At 38.6% G+C, this 11,993-nt stretch overlaps 1 protein-coding gene across 1 annotated transcript; it reads left to right on the forward strand.

The window, feature by feature from the left end:
- Positions 1–1,289: 1,289 nt before the first annotated feature.
- Positions 1,290–11,310, forward strand: LOC120065206 (actin-related protein 2/3 complex subunit 4). Its single transcript, XM_039016005.1, has 6 exons — positions 1,290–1,378; positions 5,309–5,427; positions 5,506–5,617; positions 10,039–10,134; positions 10,285–10,455; positions 10,535–11,310. The coding sequence occupies exons 1-6, from the start codon at positions 1,376–1,378 to the stop codon at positions 10,538–10,540; spliced, it is 507 nt and encodes a 168-aa protein (XP_038871933.1). The 5' UTR covers positions 1,290–1,375; the 3' UTR covers positions 10,541–11,310.
- The last annotated feature ends 683 nt before the right edge of the window (positions 11,311–11,993 follow it).

Genomic DNA, 11,993 nt, shown 5'->3' on the forward strand with positions numbered 1-11,993 from the left:
GTATATACACTACCGGTCAAAAGTTGTAGAACACCTACTCATTCAAGGTTTTTTTATTTTATTTTTTACTATTTTCTATATTGTAGAATAAAGTGAAGACATAAACTATGAAATAACACATATGGAATCATGTAGAAACCAAAAAAAGTGTTAAACAAATAGACCCACTCCAATTCGCATACCGCCCCAACAGATCCACAGATGACGCAATCTCAATAGCACTCCACACTGCCCTTTCCCACCTGCACAAAATGAACACCTATGTGAGAATACTGTTCATTGACTACAGCTCAGCATTCAAGACCATAGTGTCCACAAAGCACATCACTAAGCTAAGGACCCTGGGACTAAATAACTCCCTCTGCAACTGGATCCTGGACTTCCTGATGGGCCGCCCCTAGGTTGTAAGGGCAGGCAACAACACATCTGCGGCGCTGATCCTCAACACGGGGCCACTCAGGCGTGAGTGCTTAGTCCCCTCATGTACTCCCTGTTCACCCATGACTGCGTGACCAAGCACGCCTCCAACACCATCATTGTGTTTGTTTGCTGATGACACAACAGTGGTTGGTCTGATCAATGATGAGAAAGCCAATAGAGAGGAGGTCAGAGACCTGGTAGTGTGAAGAGGGTAAGACAATGCCTTTTCCCCCTCAGGAGAATGAAAAATAAAATAAAAATAAAAATATATTTTTTTATTGCAACAATAATAACAATATTACACATCAGAATAATTCAGGACATCATTAATATGTGACAAGGCATTGAGATATTAACAGACATTCAGAGACATTACTTCTAATAATTTTTCAACTTTTTAAGTTTCACAAGTTTGAGGGATTTATAAGACCTTTGTACCTCGTCGTCGTCGTCCCCCCCCCCATTGGCAAAATAGTGGAGAGCTCCCTTTACCTTATTAGGAAGAAATCACCAGCCACACACATTTTGCATTAATACGAATAATGAGACAAAGTCACTCTCAATCAGTTTAACAATTTCTAGATTGATGAGGTTTCTCATATGAAGAATGAGAACACCCAAAAAATTGTCAGAATGTACTTTTACATAAACATTTTGAAACTGTAAAGGATATCATCAACATGTTCTCATCCTTGTAGATTGGGAAATTATGTAACCAAATAATGAAAATCACATATTTAACAATATGACACTTTTAAATAAATAAAACGAATGTATTCAATGTTTGTGTCTGCTAGATACAATCCAATACTTGTATAGAAACATCTTTGTCCAAATGATATAGGCTCCCCTATCAAGTCTTGTACATGGTGTGTTCCGGTTAGTGCATAGGGTCATGAAAAAGCCATGACAAGTGTACTACTTCCGTCTTCTCCCCCCCAGCGGATATAGAGAAATGGTAAGATCATTTATGTGGTTTACTATGAAAATAAAGACATTTCGACGTTATTTCAACATCAGTCATACGATGAGCAGTATATTGAATATGACATTATTCGTGGTTTACGCGAGGTCTGCGTTAAGGCCTATGTTTATCGCTAGATTTGGTTTGGTAGCTAGTAAGCTAGTTAGCATCCCCACCCAAAATGTGAAATAATCTGTTTTTAGCTATTGATGTAGCTCTAAGGTAAGTTTGGAAGCTAGTGCCAAATACTGTAATCTAAAGTATCCTTTCAAATGTATTCATAAATATAAACATAACTTAGCTAGTTACCCGAAAATGTATCTGTAGTAGGGCATCAGGGAGGTCGCATCTGTTCTTGGATGTCACTATCAAGCGTGTAAATTTAAAAATGAATACCATGAGTAAATATCCCCATGCCCCATTGAAATGTATATACCGAACACTAGCTGGTAGAAGAGGGTAGTTTGCCATCTTGCTACCTATCTCGCAAGTAAGGCAGCCAGCCTAGGTATTTATACCTGTACGCTCTCGTTGGCTGGCTCTCGCTTCATACTCGTCGCCAAACCCACTTGCTCCAGGTCATCTACAAGACCCTGCTAGGTAAAGTCCCCCCTTAACTCAGTTCGCTGGTCACCATAGTAGCACCCACCTGTAGCACAGGCTCCAGCAGGTATATCTCTCTGGTCACCCCCAAAGCCAATTCCTCCATTGGCTGCCTCTCCTTCCAGTTCTCTGCTGCCAATGACTGGAACGAACTACAAAAATCTCTGAAACTGGAAACACTTATCTTCCTCACTAGCTTTTAGCACCAGCTGTAAGAGCAGCTCACAGATTACTGCACCTGTATATAGCCCATCTATAATTTAGCCCAAACAACTACCTCTTCCTCTACTGTATTTATTTTGCTCCTTTGCACCCCATTATTTCTACTTTACACATTCTTCCACTGCAAATCTACCATTCCAGTGTTTTACTTGCTATATTGTATTTACTTTGCCACCATGGCCTTTTTTTGCTTTTACCTCCCTTATCTCACCTCATTTGCTCACATTGTATATAGACTTATTTTTCTACTGTATTATTGACTATGTTTGTTTTATTCCATGTGTAACTCTGTGTTGTATGTGTCGAACTGCTTTGCTTTATCCTGGCCAGGTCGCAATTGTAAATGAGAACTTGTTCCCAACTTGCCTACTTGGTTAAATAAAGGTGAAATAAATCAAATTTAAGACAGCAAATATTGTTTCACATTTGCTGTCATTTGTTCTCACCAGCTAGCTGGATCATTCCCACAATGCAGTGCCTTTTCTGGCCCCAGGAAATATCAGTTCTAATTTAGTGTAAAATGTGGATTCCAAAAGGCTTTAAATATCCTTTTCCTTTAACACCAAAAAAATGGATCCTGAAAGGGAACTTTATGCATTTTAAACACTCCCCAGGTGTTATTTATCAACTTCCACGAGATATAAACCATAAAAATTCGAATCTGTCTTTTATAGTCCTAGTTAGTCTCTTTTATATTAAAGTTTTTTTCATGATTATTTTATTTAAGAATTCCTGTGTCCCTGATCACTCTCCACCCTGTTAGTTTGTTGTAAATATCCATCTTAAGAAAACAACCCCTTCCTACAATGACACCACATTCAGGAAGTGTCATTTCTTTATATAAACACAGTTGTATCTATTTGTTCATGTTAGTCTGTATGTCACACTCATACATTTCCACCCTGTTAGGCTAAAAAAAATGTTAATATGTTTGATAGAGAAGTTAAAATCCTGTTCAAGTTTTCACAATTATGCTAGCTTACTCAGAGCTATGGCTAATTTAGGCTCAACACTTCCACCCTGTTAGGATTATGCACCTAACAAACTGAAAAATGCACCCAAAAATGTTGTAAGTACCTGAGCTTGACCAATTTAGTTTCTGTCATGCACTGTCCAGTCAAACATGTCCATTTTCTGATAGAATAATAAAAAATGTGTATATATATATTTTTTTATTTTCTCCAAGTTTAGGTGCAAATGGCACTGCATAGTAGGAATGACCCAGCTAAGTATGCACTAGCCACTGATCATGACTCTAGTTTCCATTACATTCCACATAAGTCATCTTCTGTACAGGGGGTGTTTTGGTTAGAGCCTGGATGCTTGGTCTGAACTAGCCCAAAGGCCGGCAGATAGCGATATTGATCTGGTATTGAGGGTTTCATCTTACCATCCAAACGCGTTGTATGCAGCTGGCAATACACTCATATCCCCGTGGACTGGTTCGTACCAAAAACATTCTCTATCCAGGCTGTAAAGGCATCAATTTCATCCTTAACTAGATGTATTAATGGCGAGGGGGGGAGACGGTGAAAATATGCGTACTTTATGAAACAACACTTTTCCACCACCATGCTAATGCTACTTCTTGATGTTGCGCCCTTCATTCAGTTACGGGTAAACAGACTGCTGCAACCTGATTGGCTGAACGCGATACAAAACATCTGGAACTATCATACCTAGGCATTAGCCTAGTTGAAAATGGTGTTTTGTAAAAAGTATGCATATTTTCCTTTATTTTTGCCTTTTTAAGGAAAAATGGACACCTTTGCACCCTGAATGGAGAATGTTTTAGGTACGAACCGGTCCATGGGAGCTGCCTACAGTACGTTTTGGATGGAAACTCCTCAATATCGCCGTCTGTCGGCCTTTGGGCTAGGTCTGAACATTAACCCCCATCACTTTGGAAGCATAAGGACCTAAACTTTCATATCAGCAGGAAATCATTTTCTAAAATCAGTTATATTGTTACACAGCTGTTGAAGTGCGTGTTTATGAAAAAGACAGACAGCCAACTACCTGTGCTAATTAGCTATCTGCGTCTCCTAACACCTGTGTGTAAATGGAATCTAGACACCATAAACATGTTGTCACTGAAAAATACTGTCACCTGCAAATTTTAAAACAGTTTACAGTAAGTGTATATTTTGCATTTGTGAAATTATTTTGATATAAGAATTGATTCACGTTCCAGAGCTAATTCGCCTTTAAACAGAACATGTAAGGTCCTTGGACTATAAGAAGTAACATTAGGCTCCTTTAGTCCATTGTAGGACTAGCTATGCACCTGCATCTTGCCTGAATTATTTTTGCTTTGCAGTAAGTAGGTCCAGAGTCTAGATTTCCCTTCCTTATACTCCACACACATAGGGTTGCTATAACATACATGTCCACTGAAATATTTTCTCGGCTGCAGGCTGGATTGAAGTAGCTAGATATTTTCATCCTGAAAATGCATGTAGTGGCAGTGCATTCTACAGCTGTACAGGCCTGAGCCAATGTGTGCCCACTGTCCTTATCTATTATAGTCATTAGTCAATGTGAAACAGTGGTGGTGTACTTTTTAAAGTCACACTTCACCATACGAATGTAATGGTACAATTGTTCAGACCATGAAAGGCTCCAGCGTGACTAGGCCTAAGCTATATTCTAGGGGTTTCAGTATGTACTCATGCGGTCAATATACTTCTTTACATTTGAGGGAAGCAGGGTGTATCATCTTAATGGTGATTTCACTAATGTTCAGCAGTCAACGATTTTGTATATATTTTTTTGAATGGGGTTGATAGGCCTTTTTGAACTTTTACTGACTAATGTGTTGGTGAGTTTCTATGATAGTTAAATCAGTGTAAAATCTGCACTGCAGCCATGAGCCATTGCTATGCAATAAACATTATGCCAGGAGTTCTAGCTACAAGCCTAGGTCTGCATGCTTGACAGTACTTTTGCTTTCAGTTCGTAAGGTGGTGTCGGGATAAGGGCCATTTAGCTAATAGTTTGAGGATAGTAGGGTGGCGTGAGGCGGTATTTTTTTCGGCAGGGGTAGAGGCTTCCCTCTTCTAACGTTTCTTTCTCCACTCCCTTTCCTCTCTCCCTCAGACAGCGACTCTGCGCCCGTACCTCAACGCTGTGCGTGCCACGCTGCAGGCCGCCCTCTGTCTGGAGAACTTCTCCTCTCAGGTGGTGGAGCGCCACAACAAGCCAGAGGTGGAGGTCCGGTGAGTGTCTGTGTTTGTTCGTGTGTATGTGTGCGTGAGAGTGTGTTTGACCTTGCATGTGTATGCTATCCCCCTCAGGAGCAGTAAAGAGTTGCTGCTGCAGCCAGTCATCATCAGTCGTAATGACAAGGAGAAGGTTCTTATCGAGGGCTCCATCAACTCGGTCCGAGTCAGCATCGCTGTCAAGCAGGTCAGGGATATTATTTATTCCAATGTGCATAGTCTATAACCTGTCCTTTACAGGTGTAGTTGACGGGCTTGATTTTGGTGACTTTCATACTTTATTTAAACAATAAGGCCTGGTGGGGTGGAGATGGCCAATATACCACGGCTAAGGGCTGTTCTTATGCAAAACGCAACACGGAGTGCCTGGATACAGCCCTTAGCCATGGTATGTAGGCCATATACCACAAAACCCTGAGGTACTTTATTGCTATTATAAAAGGGTTACTAATGTAGTTACAACAGTAAACAATACGTTTTGTGTCATACCTGTGGTATATTGTCTGATATACCACAGCTTTAAACCAAACTACCTGGTTTATAATTAAGCAATAAGGCACGAGGAGGTGTGGTACATGGCCAATATACCACGGCTAAGGACTGTTCTTAATCTAAAATCCATTTAAATAAATACACACTATACCCCATAATGACAAAGCAAAAACATTTAGAATGTTTAGAAATGCCTTATAAACAGAAATGCCTTATTTACGTAAGTATTCTGACCTTTTTTTGTTTTTTTTAAGGGGTGGATTAGCTTAATATTGCGGAAAGAATGTTGCTTCCATCAATGTAATTGTCTGCATCATTTCCAATCCCCCATATTTTTTTGGTAAATATATAATATAGAATATACCTTTATTATTATTCCCCGCAAACCCTACCACCGATCCCCCAATTGGAGTAAACTAATAAACACTTCTTTTACCTTCAATTTATACATCTTATACACATTTTACAGACAGTCTACTTTACAATAGTTCTCTCTTATTTGTTCTTAGCCCTTCCTCTATTTCTGATGTCCATCCAGTTTGATTTCTATTTGTAACTGTGCTATTTCACAAAAGTTCCGAACCTATATACATTTTACAGATCCCGTATGTTTTACATTGTTTATCTTGTTATTAGTCCCACCCTTTAGCTCCATTCAACCCCTCGCATCTATCTCTCAACATCATCCATTTCGGATTTCTATTTGCCATATATTTTTCAACTGTGCTGTGATGCTTCACAAAATAATTGAACCTTCCTATTCTCATAGCTTCTACAGATTGTAAATTTAAAATATATATTTTTTGCTAAAATAATAATTATATTATTGATTGATTGACTATGGCTTTTCAAATCACCCAGTATTGCTATCTGTAGCGTTAGTTCTAGGCAAATATTGCAATTCTTCAGCCATTCCTGGACCTGTGACCAAAAACGAGCTACATATGGACAATACCAAAATAAATGATCTAATGACTCTGCCTCCTCACAGCAGAATCTGCAGAGCAGGGAAGATTGTATCCCCCATTATATATAACATTCTATTAGTTGCAAGAATTTTGTATAGTAATTTAAATTGAAAAATTCGAAGTTTTGAATCCGGCGTTGTTTTGCGTATCAATTCATAAACCATGTGCCATGGAATGGGTACATCGCAAATCTCTTCCCAACTATTTTGCAATTTATATGGCACAGCTGTCAGTTTTTTTTGGTCCTTAAATTAAATTGGCATATGTTTTTATTTATCACACTTTTCTTTAACCATTTATGTTCTTTAATACAGGGCCGACATACAAGTTCCTTACTTTTTTCCCCTTCTACTTGCCTCTTCCATTTTTGTGGTAATGCTGAAATTAATTGGTTGTAATTTTGGGTAGAGCAGACATTTCCATATGTCTGTGTTAGCTGCATGTGTGACAACTCCACCAGTCCTATTTATATCATTCACTAAAATTATACCTTTTTAAAAAATGTATTTGATAAATACAGTTTTTTAAAATCAATTAGTATATTTGAAATTAACCACAATATTGGTTGTACTATTTGTTCCGTCCTTTCAGGTGGATTAAACTGAAATTGCAACCAACTTTCTAAGGCTTGTTTAAAAAAAATAAAGATATTTTGAAGATTATTTCCTTTTCAAACAACCGAAAGTGAGCAGGTGTAATCTGAATAAAGGGAAAAAGGCCCTTCTTGAACATAGGATGAGACATTCGTACCAATTTACTTGAGAACCAGTTTGAATTTAAGTATAACTTTTGTATGACTGATGCCTTTAGTGAGAGGTCTAATGCTTTAATATTTAATAATTTTTGCCCTCCGAATTCATATTCGTTATATAAATAGGCCCTTTTAATTTTATTTGGCTTGCCGTTCCAAATAAAATTGAATATTTTTTGTTCATATAATTTAAAAAGCAGGTCACTAGGTGTAGGCAAAACCATAAGCAAATAGGTAAACTGTGATATGACTAAAGAGTTAATCAGGGTGATTTTTCCACAAATACAGGTATTTTCCTTTCCATGGTAGCAAGATCTTATCTATTTTTGCTAACTTTCTATAAAAATGTATTGGAGTGAGATCATTTCTTTTGGGATTTGTATACCGAGTATGTCCACATCTCCGTCAGACCATTTAATTGGTAAACTACATGGTAATGTAAAATGTGTTTTAAAAAAAAAAAATCATAATTTGGTTTTAATCCAGAGGATAGCAAAAGTATCTAGATCCTCTGAGGCCGTGGAGACTAATTGTGGTTTTAAAAGAAAACATGAATCATCAGCGTACAATGACACCTTAGGTTTTTAAGCCACGGATTTCTAATCCCTTAATATTATTGTTTGATCTAATCTTAACAGTTAACATTTCGATGGCAATAATAAATATGCCGATAGTGGACAACCTTGTTTTACTCCTCTAGATAGTTTAAAACTTTCTGAGATGTAGCCATTATTTACTATTTTACACCTAGGGTTACTATACATAACTTTAACCCATTTTATAAGAGATTCCCCAAAATTGAAATATTCTAGGCATTTATATGTAAACTCCAGTCGTACTTTATCAAAAGCCTATTCAAAATCAGCTATGAAAACCAGGCCGGGTGTCCCCAATATTTCATAGTATTCTATTGTTTCCAGTACTTGTCTTATATTATCTCCAATGTATCGTCCATGTAAAAAACCTGTCTGATTAGGATGAATAATATCTTACAATACTTTTTTAATTCTATGCGCCAAGCATTTTGCTAGGATTTTTGCATCACAACACTGAAGTGTAAAAGGTCTCCAATTTTTTTAAATGGACTGGATCTTTATATATACCACTTGGGTCCTGTTTCAGTAATAATGATATCAGACCTTGTTGCGTGTCTGATAATCTACCATTTATATAGGAGTGGTTAAAACAAGCTAATAATGGTCCTTTGAGTATATCAAAAAAGTTTTGTATACTTCCACTGGTATGCCATCCAGCCCTGGAGTTTTCCCATCCTCAAAGGCCCCAATTGCATCAAGCAGTTCCTCCTCTAATTCAGACCTTTTGCTATGAGACTTGAAACTGAGCTCTGGTGCATCCTGTTTCCATTGATCATCCCAGGATTATGGGATTATGACAGGATTATGCTGTGGGATGTTCTTCAGCAGCAGGGACTTGGAGACTAGTCAAGATTGCGGCAAAGTTGAACGCGGCAAAGATGAACGGAGCAAAGTACAGAGAGAACCTTAATGCCTGGGGCAAAGGTTCACCTTCCAACCCTAAGCACACAGTGAAGACAACGCAGGAGTGGCTTTGGGACAAGTCTCAATGTCCTTGAGTGGCCCAGCCAGAGCCTGGACTTGAACCCAATCAAACATCAGGAGAGACCTGAAAAATAGCTGTGCTGCAACGCTCCCCATCCAACCTGACAGAGCTTGAGAGGATCTGCAGAGAAGAATGGAAGAAACTCCCCAAGTACAGGTGTGCCCTTGTAGACTCAAGGCTGTAATCACTGCCAATGGTGCTTCAACAAAGTACTGAGTAAAGGGTCTGAATACTTAAGTAAATGTGATATTTCAGTTTTATTATTTTATTAGAAAAAATGTCAACCTGTTTTTGCTTTGTCATTATGGGGTGTTGTGTGTAGATTGGGGGGGGGGGTTTAATCAATTATAGAATTAGGCTGTAACCTAACAAAATGTGGAAAAAGTCAAGGGGTCTGAATACTTTCTGAAGGTACTTTGGCCATATACCGCAAACCCGAGGTAACTTATTGCTATTTTAAATGGGTTATAAATGTAATGTCATACCCGTGGTATACGGTCTGATATACCACGGCTCAGCCAATCAACATTCAGGGTTCGAACCACCCAGTTCACAATAATATTTTGGAAACACCTTTTTGTATTGTCGTTACCCAAACAGAAGTGCATAGATGGAAGCGCAGCTGTACCTTTTTTTTAAATTTATTTTAAAATTTCTCTTTTCTTTCTCTGTTCCGCGAGGCTGTGTTGGTTTGTCAGACATGAAATTTACTACTGTGATTAGTTTTTTTTTTTACAACTTGGTGACAATTGGTGGCTATTAGAGCTGCTGTCCTGTGATTGGTGGGTGCTGAGTCTGATTGGTGTGTCACTGCAGGCGGATGAGATTGAGAAGATCCTTTGCCATAAATTCATGCGCTTCATGATGATGAGAGCTGAGAACTTCTTCATCCTGAGGAGGAAACCGGTGGAGGTGAGAGGACTGGTGGTACAACCAACATCTCAAACGACTTGGAATTCTGTTTTCTTAGAACACAAATGGTCATTTTTTTCACTCAGACAATTTTCTGTAAGAATTGGGATTTATTACCCCCCCCCTTTTCTCTCCTTCATTTGTCCGCAGGGTTATGACATCAGTTTCCTCATCACCAACTTCCACACGGAGCAGATGTACAAGCACAAGCTGGTGGACTTCGTCATCCACTTCATGGAGGAGATCGACAAGGAGATCAGCGAGATGAAGTTGTCTGTCAACGCCAGGGCCCGTATCGTCGCAGAGGAGTTCCTAAAAAATGTGAGTGTCTTCATGTCTGTCAGTCTTCTCACCTAGAAGTTGAAGTTCTATCTGACATCCATGTTTTTGACTTGCGCAGTTCTAAGAAAATTCCCAAACATTCCTTACGCTGATCACGACCGTCATCATGGTTTCTGAGGGGTCCGCATCACAGGACGGAGAGAGGGAGGGGCAAACATTGTGACCAGTCATTCGCAATGGAAAAAAGTAAAGATGCATCAGACCAATGGGGTGTTGCCCTACATCATTGAGGTATCCCTGTGCTCAGAAATATTGATGTTTGTACATAATTAATATTCACAGCCTCGTTTAATTTCTGCCTTTTAGAACAAAGCATTAAATCAGGGTGGGTCCTTAAAATAAAATCCTAATCAATATTAATGAGCACAGGGAAATGCATGGAGATTTCTGATAATTGAAACATTTTTTTTTTTTTTATATATATAAATATTATATTCACAATGTTTTGCTAAGTTTGTTACGACACCTGTTTCTTGTCTTAATACACACAGAGCAGACCCTATCATTGATGGAAATGATTGTGATAATAGTGCTGGCAGTGATTAATAAATCCCTTTATTGTTTGTTTTTTTGCTGTGTTATTTTACTATAATAGTGTATTGCTTGGACCTGTTTATCTTTATGATGAGATTTGACATTACATTCATTAATCAAACTATTTACATACTATAGAAATTTGGGTAAATTTGTGGATGAAATGTCAGCTAGCTTGTTGGGACCTGTCAGATGAAATGTTTGTTTCTACGTAACATGCCATAGTAGATATATTACAACTGTATGATGCATGCGAATGGCACCTTGTTAGCTACTACATCATAAATATCCTCAACTATCTAGTCGGCTTTGGTTTGAATTCATATCGTTATTTTATATGGCTGTTGGTAGACCATGGCATTTGCAACGCCAGTATAGGGTAACCCTGGGAATCAAACCCACTATGTAAAATGTATGCACGCTTAACTTTAAGTCATTACTAGCAGTAAATCATTGGACATTAAGATAACACTATTTGGATAGTCAATCTGTAGACGCTCTACAGAGTAACATTTAACTATCTAACCCTAGCTCTAACCATAATTCTAAACCTAGCCTTAATGGTAACCTTGGCAAGCAGTTTCTTATCAAAAGTTTTGATAGTATGACAGATGAAAAATCTGGACTATACAAATAAAGTGTGATTGGAATTAATAATTAGGCTACCAACATTCTCAACAACTGCGTGGCCATGCACTCTCCAACTCAATCATCAAGTTTGCAGATGAGAGAACAGTAGTGGGCGTGATCACCAACAACGACGAGACAGCCTACAGGGAGGTGGTGACAGGAAAACCACCTCGCTCAACGTCAACAAAGATGATCGTGGACTTCAGGAAACCGCAGAGGGAGCACCCCCCCCCCCCGGCCACATCGAAGGGACATCAGTTGAGATGCTGGAAAGCTTCAAGTTCCTTGGCGTACACATCACAGACAAACTGAAATGGTACACTCACACAGACAGTGTTGTGACGGAACAACAG

The sequence above is a fragment of the Salvelinus namaycush genome, chromosome 20 (genome assembly GCF_016432855.1).
Source record: "Salvelinus namaycush isolate Seneca chromosome 20, SaNama_1.0, whole genome shotgun sequence".
In the NCBI taxonomy this organism is placed as follows: domain Eukaryota; kingdom Metazoa; phylum Chordata; class Actinopteri; order Salmoniformes; family Salmonidae; genus Salvelinus; species Salvelinus namaycush.

Coding starts and splice junctions, on each gene's coding strand:
- LOC120065206 (XM_039016005.1), top strand. Junction 5,428..5,505: donor AAGCCAGAGGTGGAGGTCCG/GTGAGTGTCTGT, acceptor TATCCCCCTCAG/GAGCAGTAAAGAGTTGCTGC. Junction 10,135..10,284: donor TGAGGAGGAAACCGGTGGAG/GTGAGAGGACTG, acceptor ATTTGTCCGCAG/GGTTATGACATCAGTTTCCT.